Below are 22,472 nucleotides of genomic sequence, written 5' to 3'. Positions count from 1 at the left end.
CCTACTGTAATAGATGAATGGGGCTAGTTAGTGTAGGTTGACTACTGTAATAGATGAACGGGGCTAGTTAGTGTAGGTTGACTACTGTAATAGATGAATGGGGCTAGTTAGTGTAGATTGACTACTGTAATAGATGAACAGGGCTAGTTAGTGTAGGGGGACAACTGTAATTGATGAATGGGGCTAGTTAGTGTAGGTTGACTACTGTAACAGATGAATGGGGCTAGTTAGTGTAGGTTGACTTACTGTAACAGATGAATGGGGCTAGTTAGTGTAGGTGTACTACTGTAACAGATGAATGGGGCTAGTTAGTGTAGATTGACTACTGTAATAGATGAACAGGGCTAGTTAGTGTAGGGGGACAACTGTAATAGATGAATGGGGCTAGTTAGTGTAGGTTGACTACTGTAATAGATGAACAGGGCTAGTTAGTGTAGGGGGACAACTGTAATAGATGAATGGGGTTAGTTAGTGTAGGTTGACTACTGTAATAGATGAACGGGGCTAGTTTGTCTAGGGAGACTACTGTAATAGATGAATAGGGCTAGTTAGTGTAGGTTGACTACTGTAATAGATGAATGGGGCTAGTTAGTGTAGGTTGACTATTGTAATAGATGAATGGGGCTAGTTAGTGTAGGTTGACTACAGTAATAGATGAATGGGGCTAGTTAGTGTAGGTTGACTATTGTAATAGATGAATGGGGCTAGTTAGTGTAGGTTGACTACAGTAATAGATGAATGGGGCTAGTTAGTGTAGGTTGACTACTGTAACAGATGAATGGGGCTAGTTAGTGTAGGAAGACTTACTGTAACAGATGAATGGGGCTAGTTAGTGTAGGTTGAATACTGTAATAGATGAACGGGGCTAGTTTGTGTAGGGAGACTACTGTAATAGATGAATAGGGCTAGTTAGTGTAGGGGGACAACTGTAATTGATGAATGGGGCTAGTTAGTGTAGGTTGACTACTGTAACAGATGAATGGGGCTAGTTAGTGTAGGTTGACTTACTGTAACAGATGAATGGGGCTAGTTAGTGTAGGTGTACTACTGTAACAGATGAATGGGGCTAGTTAGTGTAGATTGACTACTGTAATAGATGAACAGGGCTAGTTAGTGTAGGGGGACAACTGTAATAGATGAATGGGGCTAGTTAGTGTAGGTTGACTACTGTAATAGATGAACAGGGCTAGTTAGTGTAGGGGGACAACTGTAATAGATGAATGGGGTTAGTTAGTGTAGGTTGACTACTGTAATAGATGAACAGGGCTAGTTAGTGTAGGTTGACTACTGTAATAGATGAACGGGGCTAGTTTGTGTAGGGAGACTACTGTAATAGATGAATAGGGCTAGTTAGTGTAGGTTGACTACTGTAATAGATGAATGGGGCTAGTTAGTGTAGGTTGACTATTGTAATAGATGAATGGGGCTAGTTAGTGTAGGTTGACTACAGTAATAGATGAATGGGGCTAGTTAGTGTAGGTTGACTATTGTAATAGATGAATGGGGCTAGTTAGTGTAGGTTGACTACAGTAATAGATGAATGGGGCTAGTTAGTGTAGGTTGACTACTGTAACAGATGAATGGGGCTAGTTAGTGTAGGAAGACTTACTGTAACAGATGAATGGGGCTAGTTAGTGTAGGTTGAATACTGTAATAGATGAACGGGGCTAGTTTGTGTAGGGAGACTACTGTAATAGATGAATAGGGCTAGTTAGTGTAGGTTGACTACTGTAATAGATGAATGGGGCTAGTTAGTGTAGGTTGACTACTGTAATAGATGAATGGGGCTAGTTAGTGTAGGGGGCCTACTGTAATAGATGAATGGGGCTAGTTAGTGTAGGTTGACTACTGTAATAGATGAACGGGGCTAGTTAGTGTAGGTTGACTACTGTAATAGATGAACAGGGCTAGTTAGTGTAGACTGACTACTGTAATAGATGAACAGGGCTAGTTAGTGTAGGGGGACAACTGTAATAGATGAATGGGGCTAGTTAGTGTAGGTTGACTACTGTAACAGATGAATGGGGCTAGTTAGTGTAGGTTGACTTACTGTAACAGATGAATGGGGCTAGTTAGTGTAGGTGTACTACTGTAACAGATGAATGGGGCTAGTTAGTGTAGATTGACTACTGTAATAGATGAACAGGGCTAGTTAGTGTAGGGGGACAACTGTAATAGATGAATGGGGCTAGTTAGTGTAGGTTGACTACTGTAATAGATGAACGGGGCTAGTTAGTGTAGGTTGACTATTGTAATAGATGAATGGGGCTAGTTAGTGTAGGTTGACTACAGTAATAGATGAATGGGGCTAGTTAGTGTAGGTTGACTACTGTAACAGATGAATGGGGCTAGTTAGTGTAGGTTGACTACTGTAACAGATGAATGGGGCTAGTTAGTGTAGGTTGACTTACTGTAACAGATGAATGGGGCTAGTTAGTGTAGGTTGACTACTGTAATAGATGAATGGGGCTAGTTAGTGTAGATTGACTACTGTAATAGATGAATAGGGCTAGTTAGTGTAGGTTGACTACTGTAATAGATGAACGGGGCTAGTTAGTGTAGGTTGACTATTGTAATAGATGAATGGGGCTAGTTAGTGTAGGATGACTACAGTAATAGATGAATGGGGCTAGTTAGTGTAGGTTGACTACTGTAACAGATGAATGGGGCTAGTTAGTGTAGGTTGACTTACTGTAACAGATGAATGGGGCTAGTTAGTGTAGGTTGAATACTGTAATAGATGAACGGGGCTAGTTTGTGTAGGGAGACTACTGTAATAGATGAATAGGGCTAGTTAGTGTAGGTTGACTACTGTAATAGATGAATGGGGCTAGTTAGTGTAGATTGACTACTGTAATAGATGAATGGGGCTAGTTAGTGTAGGTTGACTACTGTAATAGATGAATGGGGCTAGTTAGTGTAGGGGGCCTACTGTAATAGATGAATGGGGCTAGTTAGTGTAGGTTGACTACTGTAATAGATGAACGGGGCTAGTTAGTGTAGGTTGACTACTGTAATAGATTAATGGGGCTAGTTAGTGTAGATTGACTACTGTAATAGATGAACAGGGCTAGTTAGTGTAGGGGGACAACTGTAACAGATGAATGGGGCTAGTTAGTGTAGGTTGACTTACTGTAACAGATGAATGGGGCTAGTTAGTGTAGGTGTACTACTGTAACAGATGAATGGGGCTAGTTAGTTTAGATTGACTACTGTAATAGATGAACAGGGCTAGTTAGTGTAGGGGGACAACTGTAATAGATGAATGGGGCTAGTTAGTGTAGGTTGACTACTGTAATAGATGAACAGGGCTAGTTAGTGTAGGGGGACAACTGTAATAGATGAATGGGGTTAGTTAGTGTAGGTTGACTACTGTAATAGATGAACAGGGCTAGTTAGTGTAGGTTGACTACTGTAATAGATGAACAGGGCTCGTTAGTGTAGGGGGACAACTGTAATAGATGAATGGGACTAGTTAGTATAAGTTGACTACTGTAATAGATGAATGGGGCTAGTTGGCATAAGTTGACTACTGTAATAGATGAACAGGGCTAGTTAGTGTAGGGGGACAACTGTAATAGATGAATGGGGCTAGTTAGTGTAGGTTGACTACTGTAATAGATGAACAGGGCTAGTTAGTGTAGGTTGACTACTGTAATAGATGAATGGGGCTAGTTAGTGTAGGGGGACAACTGTAATAGATGAATGGGGCTAGTTAGTGTAGGTTGACTACTGTAATAGATGAATGGGGCTAGTTAGTGTAGGTTGACTACTGTAATAGATGAATGGGGCTAGTTAGTGTAGGTTGACTACTGTAATAGATGAATGGGGCTAGTTAGTGTAGGTTGACTACTGTAATAGATGAACGGGGCTAGTTAGTGTAGGTTGACTACTGTAATAGATGAATGGGGCTAGTTAGTGTAGGTTGACTATTGTAATAGATGAATGGGGCTAGTTAGTGTAGGTTGACTACAGTAATAGATGAATGGGGCTAGTTAGTGTAGGTTGACTATTGTAATAGATGAATGGGGCTAGTTAGTGTAGGTTGACTACAGTAATAGATGAATGGGGCTAGTTAGTGTAGGTTGACTACTGTAACAGATGAATGGGGCTAGTTAGTGTAGGTTGACTTACTGTAACAGATGAATGGGGCTAGTTAGTGTAGGTTGAATACTGTAATAGATGAACGGGGCTAGTTTGTGTAGGGAGACTACTGTAATAGATGAATAGGGCTAGTTAGTGTAGGTTGACTACTGTAATAGATGAATGGGGCTAGTTAGTGTAGATTGACTACTGTAATAGATGAATGGGGCTAGTTAGTGTAGGTTGACTACTGTAATAGATGAATGGGGCTAGTTAGTGTAGGGGGCCTACTGTAATAGATGAATGGGGCTAGTTAGTGTAGGTTGACTACTGTAATAGATGAACGGGGCTAGTTAGTGTAGGTTGACTACTGTAATAGATGAATGGGGCTAGTTAGTGTAGATTGACTACTGTAATAGATGAACAGGGCTAGTTAGTGTAGGGGGACAACTGTAATTGATGAATGGGGCTAGTTAGTGTAGGTTGACTACTGTAACAGATGAATGGGGCTAGTTAGTGTAGGTTGACTTACTGTAACAGATGAATGGGGCTAGTTAGTGTAGGTGTACTACTGTAACAGATGAATGGGGCTAGTTAGTGTAGATTGACTACTGTAATAGATGAACAGGGCTAGTTAGTGTAGGGGGACAACTGTAATAGATGAATGGGGCTAGTTAGTGTAGGTTGACTACTGTAATAGATGAACAGGGCTAGTTAGTGTAGGGGGACAACTGTAATAGATGAATGGGGTTAGTTAGTGTAGGTTGACTACTGTAATAGATGAACGGGGCTAGTTTGTGTAGGGAGACTACTGTAATAGATGAATAGGGCTAGTTAGTGTAGGTTGACTACTGTAATAGATGAATGGGGCTAGTTAGTGTAGGTTGACTATTGTAATAGATGAATGGGGCTAGTTAGTGTAGGTTGACTACAGTAATAGATGAATGGGGCTAGTTAGTGTAGGTTGACTATTGTAATAGATGAATGGGGCTAGTTAGTGTAGGTTGACTACAGTAATAGATGAATGGGGCTAGTTAGTGTAGGTTGACTACTGTAACAGATGAATGGGGCTAGTTAGTGTAGGAAGACTTACTGTAACAGATGAATGGGGCTAGTTAGTGTAGGTTGAATACTGTAATAGATGAACGGGGCTAGTTTGTGTAGGGAGACTACTGTAATAGATGAATAGGGCTAGTTAGTGTAGGGGGACAACTGTAATTGCTGAATGGGGCTAGTTAGTGTAGGTTGACTACTGTAACAGATGAATGGGGCTAGTTAGTGTAGGTTGACTTACTGTAACAGATGAATGGGGCTAGTTAGTGTAGGTGTACTACTGTAACAGATGAATGGGGCTAGTTAGTGTAGATTGACTACTGTAATAGATGAACAGGGCTAGTTAGTGTAGGGGGACAACTGTAATAGATGAATGGGGCTAGTTAGTGTAGGTTGACTACTGTAATAGATGAACAGGGCTAGTTAGTGTAGGGGGACAACTGTAATAGATGAATGGGGTTAGTTAGTGTAGGTTGACTACTGTAATAGATGAACAGGGCTAGTTAGTGTAGGTTGACTACTGTAATAGATGAACGGGGCTAGTTTGTGTAGGGAGACTACTGTAATAGATGAATAGGGCTAGTTAGTGTAGGTCGACTACTGTAATAGATGAATGGGGCTAGTTAGTGTAGGTTGACTATTGTAATAGATGAATGGGGCTAGTTAGTGTAGGTTGACTACAGTAATAGATGAATGGGGCTAGTTAGTGTAGGTTGACTACTGTAACAGATGAATGGGGCTAGTTAGTGTAGGAAGACTTACTGTAACAGATGAATGGGGCTAGTTAGTGTAGGTTGAATACTGTAATAGATGAACGGGGCTAGTTTGTGTAGGGAGACTACTGTAATAGATGAATAGGGCTAGTTAGTGTAGGTTGACTACTGTAATAGATGAATGGGGCTAGTTAGTGTAGGTTGACTACTGTAATAGATGAATGGGGCTAGTTAGTGTAGGGGGCCTACTGTAATAGATGAATGGGGCTAGTTAGTGTAGGTTGACTACTGTAATAGATGAACGGGGCTAGTTAGTGTAGGTTGACTACTGTAATAGATGAATGGGGCTAGTTAGTGTAGACTGACTACTGTAATAGATGAACAGGGCTAGTTAGTGTAGGGGGACAACTGTAATAGATGAATGGGGCTAGTTAGTGTAGGTTGACTACTGTAACAGATGAATGGGGCTAGTTAGTGTAGGTTGACTTACTGTAACAGATGAATGGGGCTAGTTAGTGTAGGTGTACTACTGTAACAGATGAATGGGGCTAGTTAGTGTAGATTGACTACTGTAATAGATGAACAGGGCTAGTTAGTGTAGGGGGACAACTGTAATAGATGAATGGGGCTAGTTAGTGTAGGTTGACTACTATAATAGATGAACGGGGCTAGTTAGTGTAGGTTGACTATTGTAATAGATGAATGGGGCTAGTTAGTGTAGGTTGACTACAGTAATAGATGAATGGGGCTAGTTAGTGTAGGTTGACTACTGTAACAGATGAATGGGGCTAGTTAGTGTAGGTTGACTACTGTAACAGATGAATGGGGCTAGTTAGTGTAGGTTGACTTACTGTAACAGATGAATGGGGCTAGTTAGTGTAGGTTGACTACTGTAATAGATGAATGGGGCTAGTTAGTGTAGATTGACTACTGTAATAGATGAATGGGGCTAGTTAGTGTAGGTTGACTACTGTAATAGATGAACGGGGCTAGTTAGTGTAGGTTGACTATTGTAATAGATGAATGGGGCTAGTTAGTGTAGGTTGACTACAGTAATAGATGAATGGGGCTAGTTAGTGTAGGTTGACTACTGTAACAGATGAATGGGGCTAGTTAGTGTAGGTTGACTTACTGTAACAGATGAATGGGGCTAGTTAGTGTAGGTTGAATACTGTAATAGATGAACGGGGCTAGTTTGTGTAGGGAGACTACTGTAATAGATGAATAGGGCTAGTTAGTGTAGGTTGACTACTGTAATAGATGAATGGGGCTAGTTAGTGTAGATTGACTACTGTAATAGATGAATGGGGCTAGTTAGTGTAGGTTGACTACTGTAATAGATGAATGGGGCTAGTTAGTGTAGGGGGCCTACTGTAATAGATGAATGGGGCTAGTTAGTGTAGGTTGACTACTGTAATAGATGAACGGGGCTAGTTAGTGTAGGTTGACTACTGTAATAGATTAATGGGGCTAGTTAGTGTAGATTGACTACTGTAATAGATGAACAGGGCTAGTTAGTGTAGGGGGACAACTGTAACAGATGAATGGGGCTAGTTAGTGTAGGTTGACTTACTGTAACAGATGAATGGGGCTAGTTAGTGTAGGTGTACTACTGTAACAGATGAACAGGGCTAGTTAGTGTAGGGGGACAACTGTAATAGATGAATGGGGTTAGTTAGTGTAGGTTGACTACTGTAATAGATGAACAGGGCTAGTTAGTGTAGGTTGACTACTGTAATAGATGAACAGGGCTCGTTAGTGTAGGGGGACAACTGTAATAGATGAATGGGACTAGTTAGTATAAGTTGACTACTGTAATAGATGAATGGGGCTAGTTAGCATAAGTTGACTACTGTAATAGATGAACAGGGCTAGTTAGTGTAGGGGGACAACTGTAATAGATGAATGGGGCTAGTTAGTGTAGGTTGACTACTGTAATAGATGAACAGGGCTAGTTAGTGTAGGTTGACTACTGTAATAGATGAATGGGGCTAGTTAGTGTAGGGGGACAACTGTAATAGATGAATGGGGCTAGTTAGTGTAGGTTGACTACTGTAATAGATGAATGGGGCTAGTTAGTGTAGGTTGACTACTGTAATAGATGAATGGGGCTAGTTAGTGTAGGTTGACTACTGTAATAGATGAATGGGGCTAGTTAGTGTAGGTTGACTACTGTAATAGATGAACGGGGCTAGTTAGTGTAGGTTGACTACTGTAATAGATGAATGGGGCTAGTTAGTGTAGGTTGACTACAGTAATAGATGAATGGGGCTAGTTAGTGTAGGTTGACTATTGTAATAGATGAATGGGGCTAGTTAGTGTAGGTTGACTACAGTAATAGATGAATGGGGCTAGTTAGTGTAGGTTGACTTACTGTAACAGATGAATGTGGCTAGTTAGTGTAGGTTGAATACTGTAATAGATGAACGGGGCTAGTTTGTGTAGGGAGACTACAGTAATAGATGAATAGGGCTAGTTAGTGTAGGTTGACTACTGTAATAGATGAATGGGGCTAGTTAGTGTAGATTGACTACTGTAATAGATGAATGGGGCTAGTTAGTGTAGGTTGACTACTGTAATAGATGAATGGGGCTAGTTAGTGTAGGGGGCCTACTGTAATAGATGAATGGGGCTAGTTAGTGTAGGTTGACTACTGTAATAGATGAACGGGGCTAGTTAGTGTAGGTTGACTACTGTAATAGATGAATGGGGCTAGTTAGTGTAGATTGACTACTGTAATAGATGAACAGGGCTAGTTAGTGTAGGGGGACAACTGTAATTGATGAATGGGGCTAGTTAGTGTAGGTTGACTACTGTAACAGATGAATGGGGCTAGTTAGTGTAGGTTGACTTACTGTAACAGATGAATGGGGCTAGTTAGTGTAGGTGTACTACTGTAACAGATGAATGGGGCTAGTTAGTGTAGATTGACTACTGTAATAGATGAACAGGGCTAGTTAGTGTAGGGGGACAACTGTAATAGATGAATGGGGCTAGTTAGTGTAGGTTGACTACTGTAATAGATGAACAGGGCTAGTTAGTATAAGTTGACTACTGTAATAGATGAACAGGGCTAGTTAGTGTAGGTTGACTACTGTAATAGATGAATGGGGCTAGTTAGTGTAGGGGGACAACTGTAATAGATGAATGGGGCTAGTTAGTGTAGGTTGACTACTGTAATAGATGAATGGGGCTAGTTAGTGTAGGTTGACTACTGTAATAGATGAATGGGGCTAGTTAGTGTAGGTTGACTACTGTAATAGATGAATGGGGCTAGTTAGTGTAGGTTGACTACTGTAATAGATGAACGGGGCTAGTTAGTGTAGGTTGACTACTGTAATAGATGAATGGGGCTAGTTAGTGTAGGTTGACTACAGTAATAGATGAATGGGGCTAGTTAGTGTAGGTTGACTATTGTAATAGATGAATGGGGCTAGTTAGTGTAGGTTGACTACAGTAATAGATGAATGGGGCTAGTTAGTGTAGGTTGACTTACTGTAACAGATGAATGCGGCTAGTTAGTGTAGGTTGAATACTGTAATAGATGAACGGGGCTAGTTTGTGTAGGGAGACTACAGTAATAGATGAATAGGGCTAGTTAGTGTAGGTTGACTACTGTAATAGATGAATGGGGCTAGTTAGTGTAGATTGACTACTGTAATAGATGAATGGGGCTAGTTAGTGTAGGTTGACTACTGTAATAGATGAATGGGGCTAGTTAGTGTAGGGGGCCTACTGTAATAGATGAATGGGGCTAGTTAGTGTAGGTTGACTACTGTAATAGATGAACGGGGCTAGTTAGTGTAGGTTGACTACTGTAATAGATGAATGGGGCTAGTTAGTGTAGATTGACTACTGTAATAGATGAACAGGGCTAGTTAGTGTAGGGGGACAACTGTAATTGATGAATGGGGCTAGTTAGTGTAGGTTGACTACTGTAACAGATGAATGGGGCTAGTTAGTGTAGGTTGACTTACTGTAACAGATGAATGGGGCTAGTTAGTGTAGGTGTACTACTGTAACAGATGAATGGGGCTAGTTAGTGTAGATTGACTACTGTAATAGATGAACAGGGCTAGTTAGTGTAGGGGGACAACTGTAATAGATGAATGGGGCTAGTTAGTGTAGGTTGACTACTGTAATAGATGAACAGGGCTAGTTAGTGTAGGGGGACAACTGTAATAGATGAATGGGGTTAGTTAGTGTAGGTTGACTACTGTAATAGATGAACGGGGCTAGTTTGTGTAGGGAGACTACTGTAATAGATGAATAGGGCTAGTTAGTGTAGGTTGACTACTGTAATAGATGAATGGGGCTAGTTAGTGTAGGTTGACTATTGTAATAGATGAATGGGGCTAGTTAGTGTAGGTTGACTACAGTAATAGATGAATGGGGCTAGTTAGTGTAGGTTGACTATTGTAATAGATGAATGGGGCTAGTTAGTGTAGGTTGACTACAGTAATAGATGAATGGGGCTAGTTAGTGTAGGTTGACTACTGTAACAGATGAATGGGGCTAGTTAGTGTAGGAAGACTTACTGTAACAGATGAATGGGGCTAGTTAGTGTAGGTTGAATACTGTAATAGATGAACGGGGCTAGTTTGTGTAGGGAGACTACTGTAACAGATGAATAGGGCTAGTTAGTGTAGGGGGACAACTGTAATTGATGAATGGGGCTAGTTAGTGTAGGTTGACTACTGTAACAGATGAATGGGGCTAGTTAGTGTAGGTTGACTTACTGTAACAGATGAATGGGGCTAGTTAGTGTAGGTGTACTACTGTAACAGATGAATGGGGCTAGTTAGTGTAGATTGACTACTGTAATAGATGAACAGGGCTAGTTAGTGTAGGGGGACAACTGTAATAGATGAATGGGGCTAGTTAGTGTAGGTTGACTACTGTAATAGATGAACAGGGCTAGTTAGTGTAGGGGGACAACTGTAATAGATGAATGGGGTTAGTTAGTGTAGGTTGACTACTGTAATAGATGAACAGGGCTAGTTAGTGTAGGTTGACTACTGTAATAGATGAACGGGGCTAGTTTGTGTAGGGAGACTACTGTAATAGATGAATAGGGCTAGTTAGTGTAGGTTGACTACTGTAATAGATGAATGGGGCTAGTTAGTGTAGGTTGACTATTGTAATAGATGAATGGGGCTAGTTAGTGTAGGTTGACTACAGTAATAGATGAATGGGGCTAGTTAGTGTAGGTTGACTATTGTAATAGATGAATGGGGCTAGTTAGTGTAGGTTGACTACAGTAATAGATGAATGGGGCTAGTTAGTGTAGGTTGACTACTGTAATAGATGAATGGGGCTAGTTAGTGTAGGAAGACTTACTGTAACAGATGAATGGGGCTAGTTAGTGTAGGTTGAATACTGTAATAGATGAACGGGGCTAGTTTGTGTAGGGAGACTACTGTAATAGATGAATAGGGCTAGTTAGTGTAGGTTGACTACTGTAATAGATGAATGGGGCTAGTTAGTGTAGGTTGACTACTGTAATAGATGAATGGGGCTAGTTAGTGTAGGGGGCCTACTGTAATAGATGAATGGGGCTAGTTAGTGTAGGTTGACTACTGTAATAGATGAACGGGGCTAGTTAGTGTAGGTTGACTACTGTAATAGATGAATGGGGCTAGTTAGTGTAGACTGACTACTGTAATAGATGAACAGGGCTAGTTAGTGTAGGGGGACAACTGTAATAGATGAATGGGGCTAGTTAGTGTAGGTTGACTACTGTAACAGATGAATGGGGCTAGTTAGTGTAGGTTGACTTACTGTAACAGATGAATGGGGCTAGTTAGTGTAGGTGTACTACTGTAACAGATGAATGGGGCTAGTTAGTGTAGATTGACTACTGTAATAGATGAACGGGGCTAGTTAGTGTAGGTTGACTATTGTAATAGATGAATGGGGCTAGTTAGTGTAGGTTGACTACAGTAATAGATGAATGGGGCTAGTTAGTGTAGGTTGACTACTGTAACAGATGAATGGGGCTAGTTAGTGTAGGTTGACTACTGTAACAGATGAATGGGGCTAGTTAGTGTAGGTTGACTTACTGTAACAGATGAATGGGGCTAGTTAGTGTAGGTTGACTACTGTAATAGATGAATGGGGCTAGTTAGTGTAGATTGACTACTGTAATAGATGAATGGGGCTAGTTAGTGTAGGTTGACTACTGTAATAGATGAACGGGGCTAGTTAGTGTAGGTTGACTATTGTAATAGATGAATGGGGCTAGTTAGTGTAGGTTGACTACAGTAATAGATGGGGCTAGTTAGTGTAGGTTGACTACTGTAACAGATGAATGGGGCTAGTTAGTGTAGGTTGACTTACTGTAACAGATGAATGGGGCTAGTTAGTGTAGGTTGAATACTGTAATAGATGAACGGGGCTAGTTTGTGTAGGGAGACTACTGTAATAGATGAATAGGGCTAGTTAGTGTAGGTTGACTACTGTAATAGATGAATGGGGCTAGTTAGTGTAGGGGGCCTACTGTAATAGATGAATGGGGCTAGTTAGTGTAGGTTGACTACTGTAATAGATGAACGGGGCTAGTTAGTGTAGGTTGACTACTGTAATAGATTAATGGGGCTAGTTAGTGTAGATTGACTACTGTAATAGATGAACAGGGCTAGTTAGTGTAGGGGGACAACTGTAACAGATGAATGGGGCTAGTTAGTGTAGGTTGACTTACTGTAACAGATGAATGGGGCTAGTTAGTGTAGGTGTACTACTGTAACAGATGAATGGGGCTAGTTAGTTTAGATTGACTACTGTAATAGATGAACAGGGCTAGTTAGTGTAGGGGGACAACTGTAATAGATGAATGGGGCTAGTTAGTGTAGGTTGACGACTGTAATAGATGAACAGGGCTAGTTAGTGTAGGGGGACAACTGTAATAGATGAATGGGGTTAGTTAGTGTAGGTTGACTACTGTAATAGATGAACAGGGCTAGTTAGTGTAGGTTGACTACTGTAATAGATGAACAGGGCTCGTTAGTGTAGGGGGACAACTGTAATAGATGAATGGGACTAGTTAGTATAAGTTGACTACTGTAATAGATGAATGGGGCTAGTTAGCATAAGTTGACTACTGTAATAGATGAACAGGGCTAGTTAGTGTAGGGGGACAACTGTAATAGATGAATGGGGCTAGTTAGTGTAGGTTGACTACTGTAATAGATGAACAGGGTTAGTTAGTGTAGGTTGACTACTGTAATAGATGAATGGGGCTAGTTAGTGTAGGGGGACAACTGTAATAGATGAATGGGGCTAGTTAGTGTAGGTTGACTACTGTAATAGATGAATGGGGCTAGTTAGTGTAGGTTGACTACTGTAATAGATGAATGGGGCTAGTTAGTGTAGGTTGACTACAGTAATAGATGAACGGGGCTAGTTAGTGTAGGTTGACTTACTGTAAAAGCTGAATGGGGCTAGTTAGTGTAAGTTGACTACTGTAATAGATGAATGGGGCTAGTTAGTGTAGGGGGACAACTGTAATAGATGAATGGGGCTAGTTAGTGTAGGGGGCCTACTGTAATAGATGAATGGGGCTAGTTAGTGTAGGTTGACTACTGTAATAGATGAACGGGGCTAGTTAGTGTAGGGGGACAACTGTAATAGATTAATGGGGCTAGTTAGTGTAGGTTGACTACTGTAATAGATGAACGGGGCTAGTTAGTGTAGGTTGACTATTGTAATAGATGAATGGGGCTAGTTAGTGTAGGTTGACTACAGTAATAGATGAATGGGGCTAGTTAGTGTAGGTTGACTACTGTAACAGATGAATGGGGCTAGTTAGTGTAGGTTGACTACTGTAACAGATGAATGGGAATAGTTAGTGTAGGTTGACTTATTTGTAACAGATGAATGGGGCTAGTTAGTGTAGGTTGACTACTGTAATAGATGAACGGGGCTAGTTTGTGTAGGGAGACTACTGTAATAGATGAATAGGGCTAGTTAGTGTAGGTTGACTACTGTAATAGATGAATGGGGCTAGTTAGTGTAGGTTGACTACTGTAATAGATGAATGGGGCTAGTTAGTGTAGGTTGACTACTGTAATAGATGAACGGGGCTAGTTAGTGTAGGTTGACTACTGTAATAGATGAATGGGGCTAGTTAGTGTAGGTTGACTATTGTAATAGATGAATGGGGCTAGTTAGTGTAGGTTGACTACAGTAATAGATGAATGGGGCTAGTTAGTGTAGGTTGACTATTGTAATAGATGAATGGGGCTAGTTAGTGTAGGTTGACTACAGTAATAGATGAATGGGGCTAGTTAGTGTAGGTTGACTACTGTAACAGATGAATGGGGCTAGTTAGTGTAGGTTGACTTACTGTAACAGATGAATGGGGCTAGTTAGTGTAGGTTGAATACTGTAATAGATGAACGGGGCTAGTTTGTGTAGGGAGACTACTGTAATAGATGAATAGGGCTAGTTAGTGTAGGTTGACTACTGTAATAGATGAATGGGGCTAGTTAGTGTAGATTGACTACTGTAATAGATGAATGGGGCTAGTTAGTGTAGGTTGACTACTGTAATAGATGAATGGGGCTAGTTAGTGTAGGGGGCCTACTGTAATAGATGAATGGGGCTAGTTAGTGTAGGTTGACTACTGTAATAGATGAACGGGGCTAGTTAGTGTAGGTTGACTACTGTAATAGATGAATGGGGCTAGTTAGTGTAGATTGACTACTGTAATAGATGAACAGGGCTAGTTAGTGTAGGGGGACAACTGTAATTGATGAATGGGGCTAGTTAGTGTAGGTTGACTACTGTAACAGATGAATGGGGCTAGTTAGTGTAGGTTGACTTACTGTAACAGATGAATGGGGCTAGTTAGTGTAGGTGTACTACTGTAACAGATGAATGGGGCTAGTTAGTGTAGATTGACTACTGTAATAGATGAACAGGGCTAGTTAGTGTAGGGGGACAACTGTAATAGATGAATGGGGCTAGTTAGTGTAGGTTGACTACTGTAATAGATGAACAGGGCTAGTTAGTGTAGGGGGACAACTGTAATAGATGAATGGGGTTAGTTAGTGTAGGTTGACTACTGTAATAGATGAACGGGGCTAGTTTGTGTAGGGAGACTACTGTAATAGATGAATAGGGCTAGTTAGTGTAGGTTGACTACTGTAATAGATGAATGGGGCTAGTTAGTGTAGGTTGACTATTGTAATAGATGAATGGGGCTAGTTAGTGTAGGTTGACTACAGTAATAGATGAATGGGGCTAGTTAGTGTAGGTTGACTATTGTAATAGATGAATGGGGCTAGTTAGTGTAGGTTGACTACAGTAATAGATGAATGGGGCTAGTTAGTGTAGGTTGACTACTGTAACAGATGAATGGGGCAAGTTAGTGTAGGAAGACTTACTGTAACAGATGAATGGGGCTAGTTAGTGTAGGTTGAATACTGTAATAGATGAACGGGGCTAGTTTGTGTAGGGAGACTACTGTAATAGATGAATAGGGCTAGTTAGTGTAGGGGGACAACTGTAATTGATGAATGGGGCTAGTTAGTGTAGGTTGACTACTGTAACAGATGAATGGGGCTAGTTAGTGTAGGTTGACTTACTGTAACAGATGAATGGGGCTAGTTAGTGTAGGTGTACTACTGTAACAGATGAATGGGGCTAGTTAGTGTAGATTGACTACTGTAATAGATGAACAGGGCTAGTTAGTGTAGGGGGACAACTGTAATAGATGAATGGGGCTAGTTAGTGTAGGTTGACTACTGTAATAGATGAACAGGGCTAGTTAGTGTAGGGGGACAACTGTAATAGATGAATGGGGTTAGTTAGTGTAGGTTGACTACTGTAATAGATGAATGGGGTTAGTTAGTGTAGGTTGACTACTGTAATAGATGAACAGGGCTAGTTAGTGTAGGTTGACTACTGTAATATATGAACGGGGCTAGTTTGTGTAGGGAGACTACTGTAATAGATGAATAGGGCTAGTTAGTGTAGGTTGACTACTGTAATAGATGAATGGGGCTAGTTAGTGTAGGTTGACTATTGTAATAGATGAATGGGGCTAGTTAGTGTAGGTTGACTACAGTAATAGATGAATGGGGCTAGTTAGTGTAGGTTGACTATTGTAATAGATGAATGGGGCTAGTTAGTGTAGGTTGACTACAGTAATAGATGAATGGGGCTAGTTAGTGTAGGTTGACTACTGTAACAGATTAATGGGGCTAGTTAGTGTAGGAAGACTTACTGTAACAGATGAATGGGGCTAGTTAGTGTAGGTTGAATACTGTAATAGATGAACGGGGCTAGTTTGTGTAGGGAGACTACTGTAATAGATGAATAGGGCTAGTTAGTGTAGGTTGACTACTGTAATAGATGAATGGGGCTAGTTAGTGTAGGTTGACTACTGTAATAGATGAATGGGGCTAGTTAGTGTAGGGGGCCTACTGTAATAGATGAATGGGGCTAGTTAGTGTAGGTTGACTACTGTAATAGATGAACGGGGCTAGTTAGTGTAGGTTGACTACTGTAATAGATGAATGGGGCTAGTTAGTGTAGATTGACTACTGTAATAGATGAACAGGGCTAGTTAGTGTAGGGGGACAACTGTAATAGATGAATGGGGCTAGTTAGTGTAGGTTGACTACTGTAACAGATGAATGGGGCTAGTTAGTGTAGGTGTACTACTGTAACAGATGAATGGGGCTAGTTAGTGTAGATTGACTACTGTAATAGATGAACAGGGCTAGTTAGTGTAGGGGGACAACTGTAATAGATGAATGGGGCTAGTTAGTGTAGGTTGACTACTGTAATAGATGAACAGGGCTAGTTAGTGTAGGGGGACAACTGTAATAGATGAATGGGGTTAGTTAGTGTAGGTTGACTACTGTAATAGATGAACAGGGCTAGTTAGTGTAGGTTGACTACTGTAATAGATGAACAGGGCTCGTTAGTGTAGGGGGACAACTGTAATAGATGAATGGGACTAGTTAGTATAAGTTGACTACTGTAATAGATGAATGGGGCTAGTTAGCATAAGTTGACTACTGTAATAGATGAACAGGGCTAGTTAGTGTAGGTTGACTACTGTAATATATGAACAGGGCTAGTTAGTGTAGGGGGACAACTGTAATAGATGAATGGGGCTAGTTAGTGTAGGTTGACTACTGTAATAGATGAACAGGGCTAGTTAGTGTAGGTTGACTACTGTAATAGATGAATGGGGCTAGTTAGTGTAGGGGGACAACTGTAATAGATGAATGGGGCTAGTTAGTGTAGGTTGACTACTGTAATAGATGAATGGGGCTAGTTAGTGTAGGTTGACTACTGTAATAGATGAATGGGGCTAGTTAGTGTAGGTTGACTACAGTAATAGATGAACGGGGCTAGTTAGTGTAGGTTGACTTACTGTAAAAGATGAATGGGGCTAGTTAGTGTAAGTTGACTACAGTAATAGATGAATGGGGCTAGTTAGTGTAGGTTGACTACAGTAATAGATGAACGGGGCTAGTTAGTGTAGGTTGACTATTGTAATAGATGAATGGGGCTAGTTAGTGTAGGTTGACTACAGTAATAGATGAATGGGGCTAGTTAGTGTAGGTTGACTACAGTAATAGATGAACGGGGCTAGTTAGTGTAGGTTGACTATTGTAATAGATGAATGGGGCTAGTTAGTGTAGGTTGACTACAGTAATAGATGAACGGGGCTAGTTTGTGTAGGGAGACTACTGTAATAGATGAATAGGGCTAGTTAGTGTAGGTTGACAACTGTAATAGATGAATGGGGCTAGATAGTGTAGGTTGACTACTGTAATAGATGAATGGGACTAGTTAGTATAAGTTGACTACTGTAATAGATGAATGGGGCTAGTTAGCATAAGTTGACTACTGTAATAGATGAACAGGGCGAGTTAGTGTAGGTTGACTACTGTAATAGATGAATGGGGCTAGTTAGTGTAGGGGGACAACTGTAATTGATGAATAGGGCTAGTTAGTGTAGGTTGACTACTGTAATAGATGAATGGGGCTAGTTTGTGTAGGTTGACTACTGTAATAGATGAATGGGGCTAGTTAGTGTAGGTTGACTACTGTAATAGATGAACGGGGCTAGTTAGTGTAGGTTGACTACTGTAATAGATGAATGGGGCTAGTTAGTGTAGATTGACTACTGTAATAGATGAACAGGGCTAGTTAGTGTAGGGGGACAACTGTAATAGATGAATGGGGCTAGTTAGTGTAGGTTGACTACTGTAATAGATGAACAGGGCTAGTTAGTGTAGGGGGACAACTGTAATAGATGAATGGGGCTAGTTAGTGTAGGTTGACTACTGTAATAGATGAACGGGGCTAGTTAGTGTAGGTTGACTATTGTAATAGATGAATGGGGCTAGTTAGTGTAGGTTGACTACAGTAATAGATGAATGGGGCTAGTTAGTGTAGGTTGACTACTGTAACAGATGAATGGGGCTAGTTAGTGTAGGTTGACTTACTGTAACAGATGAATGGGGCTAGTTAGTGTAGGTTGACTACTGTAATAGATGAACGGGGCCAAATGGGGGACAACTGTAATAGATGAATGGGGCTAGATAGTGTAGGTTGACTACTGTAATAGATGAATGGGACTAGTTAGTATAAGTTGACTACTGTAATAGATGAATGGGGCTAGTTAGCATAAGTTGACTACTGTAATAGATGAACAGGGCGAGTTAGTGTAGGTTGACTACTGTAATAGATGAATGGGGCTAGTTAGTGTAGGGGGACAACTGTAATAGATGAATGGGGCTAGTTAGTGTAGGTTGACTACTGTAATAGATGAATGGGGCTAGTTAGTGTAGGTTGACTACAGTAATAGATGAACGGGGCTAGTTAGTGTAGGTTGACTTACTGTAAAAGATGAATGGGGCTAGTTAGTGTAAGTTGACTACTGTAATAGATTTATGGGGCTAGTTAGTGTAGGGGGACAACTGTAATAGATGAATGGGGCTAGTTAGTGTAGGTTGACTACTGTAATAGATGAATGGGGCTAGTTAGTGTAGGGGGACAACTGTAATAGATTAATGGGGCTAGTTAGTGTAGGTTGACTACTGTAATAGATGAATGGGGCTATTTAGTGTAGGTTGACTACTGTAACAGATGAATGGGGCTAGTTAGTGTAGGTTGACTACTGTAATAGATGAATGGGGCTAGTTAGTGTAGGGGGACAACTGTAATAGTGTAGGTTGACTACTGGGCTGCGGGGCTAGTTAGTGTAGGTTGACTACTATAACAGATGAATGGGGCTAGTTAGTGTAGGTTGACTACTGTAATAGATGAATGGGGCTAGTTAGTGTAGGGGGACAACTGTAATAGTGTAGGTTGACTACTGTAATAGATGAACGGGGCTAGTTAGTGTAGGTTGACTATTGTAATAGATGAATGGGGCTAGTTAGTGTAGGGGGACAACTGTAATAGATGAATGGGGCTAGTTAGTGTAGGTTGACTACTGTAATAGATGAATGGGGCTAGTTAGTGTAGGTTGACTACTGTAATAGATGAATGGGGCTAGTTAGTGTAGGGGGACAACTGTAATAGATGAATGGGGCTAGTTAGTGTAGGTTGACTACTGTAATAGATGAATGGGGCTAGTTAGTGTAGGTTGACAACTGTAACAGATGAACGGGGCTAGTTAGTGTAGGTTGACAACTGTAACAGATGAACGGGGCTAGTTAGTGTAGGGAGACTACTGTAACAGATGAACAGGGCTAGTTAGTGTAGGTATTGTTTACTGTTAATTTGATTGTTTATTTCACTTTTGTATATTATCTACCTCACTTGCTTTGGCAATGTTAACATGTTTCCCATGCCAATAAAGCCCCTTGAATTGAATTGAGAGAGAGAGCGAGAGAGAGAGAGAGAGGACAAACTCTCCAACAGAAACAAACTTTCCAACAGAGATCACGACGACACACTGAGCGTAAATATATATGAATGAGTGAGCATTCATGTGCAAAGGATTAGCATTTCAATTGTCATAATTATCAACTTTCTAGTGTCTTTTATCTCAGTCGACCCCCACTTCCCTTTTGTCCACCAAGCCGCCATGCCGGTTTAGCCCACTAGGGCACATTCCCCTATCATTTCCTTGTAACCATATCTACTGTTTGTTTATGCATTTCCGTGATTATTTAGTTAGTTAGTAAATAAAATATTAACCCAATTGATGTATGGATGATTCATAGTGAAGACTGGGTTCGTGCAAATAACCAACAATTTACCACGTTTGGAATGAGACTAACGTGAGGTAAAGAATAACTCATTAATTAGAAGACTAATTGATCAGGTATTAAAATATCTGAAAGTTATATTAGGAAAATGTTAACTTTGTAATCTGAATATCTGAAGAGGAGAAGGATGAGGAAGAGGATAATGAACAGGAGGAGGAAGAAATGAGGAGGAAGAGGCGCCGCTCACCTGAAGAATGTGACGAAGAACTGCACCAGATCCATGAAGTTACTGTGCTGAGAGAAGGCAATCTGAGGAGAGAGACAGACATGTTCAGACACAGACAGGTTAACAGACAAAAAGGTAATCTGAGGAGAGGAGAGACAAGTAAACAGACAGGTTAACATAGAGAGAAAGAGACAGACAGGCAGACAGATATGTTAACAGACAGAGAGAAAGACAGACAGGCAGACAGACAGACATGTTAACAGACAGAGAGAAAGACAGACAGGCAGACAGACAGAGAGAAAGACAGACAGGCTGACAGACAGGTTGACAGAGACGGGTTAAGAGACAGACAGCGAGAAAGACAGAGACAGAGAGAAAGACTGGTATTACTCTGCCCTTTTGAAAGTCATGCCCCCTCCGTCTTTCCTAAATCAGTCTATATAACATAATATCAGTGTTAGAATCTCAATATCACAAACACAACTGGAGTCAGAACCAGTTTTAGGAGGGCATGTCATTTCTGGAATGGTATACCCCCGTTGCCCCTCATTTTCCCGACAGTAGGGCCTTCTCCCAAAGTAGTTGATGGTGCCGTGCCCAGTTGATAATCACTATAACTATACCAAACATCATTTCACACACGCAAGAAATGACATAAATAAAGTAATGATGGAGCGGTAGGGATTGAATGGGTGAGTTGCAGAGTCGATGAGAAGCGAACGATGCAGAATTCTGTCATCATCGGTTGTGAATGAAGAACAGGGCCAATCTTTTGAATTGATCTATTCTGATTCTAACCTCTAAATGATATTATATCAATCCACTAAACCCAATCAATGAATTGTCACATCTCTGACGATCGTTCTTCTGATTCTGAGTCTCAGACGGAACCTACACCTCCAAGGCTTAAGCGCAAAATAGCCAGAACGATGCACACTGAGCAGGTGCACGCTGCCACCACCACATGACACACTGAGACAGGAGGGGACCGTCAGATAGAACAAGGACATGACAATGCTACGGGCTGATTATCGCACTACAGACCCGGGTTCGATCCCTTCCGGCAGTGACCGGGAGACCCGTGACGGGGCGCAAAATTGGTCCTTGTGGCGGGCCGGGCGCCTGGAAGCTGACTTCGGTCGCCAGCTTGACTGTGTTTCCTCCGACACGTTGGTATGTGGCTGGCTTCCGGTTTAAGAGAGCAGTGTGTCAAGAAACAGTGTGGCTTGGCAGGGTCGTGTTTTGGAGGACGCACGGCTCTAGACCTTCGCCTCTCTGAGTCGGTAGGGGAGTTGCAACAATGGGACAAGACTAATTACCAATTGGATATCTTGAAATTGTGGTGAAAAAGGGGTAAAAAGTAAAAAATATATAATAAATAATAACATTAGCAACTCACTCACAAGCTTCCGTTCCTCTGACTATATAATAACATTACATATTGTATTCTGTCTCTGTTGTTGATTCAGTTAAGCCTGTACTAAATTGAAATGCTATTGCTTTTGTGCTGATTTTCACTAATAATCAAGTACACTTGGTGCTTATGATGAGGGTTAGGCACTGATGTTTTCATCATTTAACAGTGCACCTTGGTGATTCGGCTATTTTTATTTTTTTTGTCAATGTAAAAAGAAGCTGTTACCGTGTTCAAATGCTTTTTGTTTCATAGTTGTAACAAAGGCACTCCACTAATACAATTTAGCTGTAAGGTTCTGCTTTTCTTTTCTTAGTAAACCTTGTGTTCTTGTTTCTTTGTGTTCTGGAACGTATCCCTGTATCTTTGTGTTCTGGAACGTATCCCTGTATCTTTGTGTTCTGGAACGTATCCCTGTATCTTTGTGTTCTGGAACGTAGCCCTGTATCTTTGTGTTCTGGAACGTATCCCTGTATCTTTGTGTTCTAGAACGTATCCCTGTATCTTTGTGTTCTGGAACGTATCCCTGTATCTTTGTGTTCTGGATCGTAGCCTTGTATCTTTGTGTTCTGGAACATAGCCTTGTATCTTTGTGTTCTGGAACGTAGCCATGTATTCTTGTGTTCTGGAACGTAGCCTTGTATCTTTGTGTTCTGCAACGTAGCCTTGTTTCTTTGTGTTCTGGAACGTAGCCTTGTTTCTTTGTGTTCTGGAACGTATCCATGTGTCTGTGTTCTGGAACGTATCCCTGTGTCTTTGTGTTCTGGAACGTATCCCTGTATCTTTGTGTTCTGGAACGT

General features: G+C 41.1%; 1 protein-coding gene across 18 annotated transcripts in view; it reads right to left on the bottom strand.

The window, feature by feature from the left end:
• LOC110498653 (attractin) overlaps positions 1–22,472 on the bottom strand; it is a 281,518-nt gene that overhangs the window by 52,246 nt on the left and 206,800 nt on the right. For all 18 annotated transcript variants that reach the window (XM_090211734.1, XM_090211740.1, XM_090211735.1 and 15 more), the window contains exon 25: positions 20,280–20,341. In XM_090211734.1, the coding sequence (XP_090067860.1) occupies positions 20,280–20,341 (62 nt within the window). The remainder of the gene's footprint in view (positions 1–20,279; positions 20,342–22,472) is intronic.

Source organism: Oncorhynchus mykiss, chromosome 19 (genome assembly GCF_057628025.1).
Source record: "Oncorhynchus mykiss isolate SJ-2025 chromosome 19, ASM5762802v1, whole genome shotgun sequence".
Classification (NCBI taxonomy): domain Eukaryota; kingdom Metazoa; phylum Chordata; class Actinopteri; order Salmoniformes; family Salmonidae; genus Oncorhynchus; species Oncorhynchus mykiss.
Note: the sequence above shows the minus strand (reverse complement) of the source record. Positions and strands in the feature narration are given on the sequence as shown.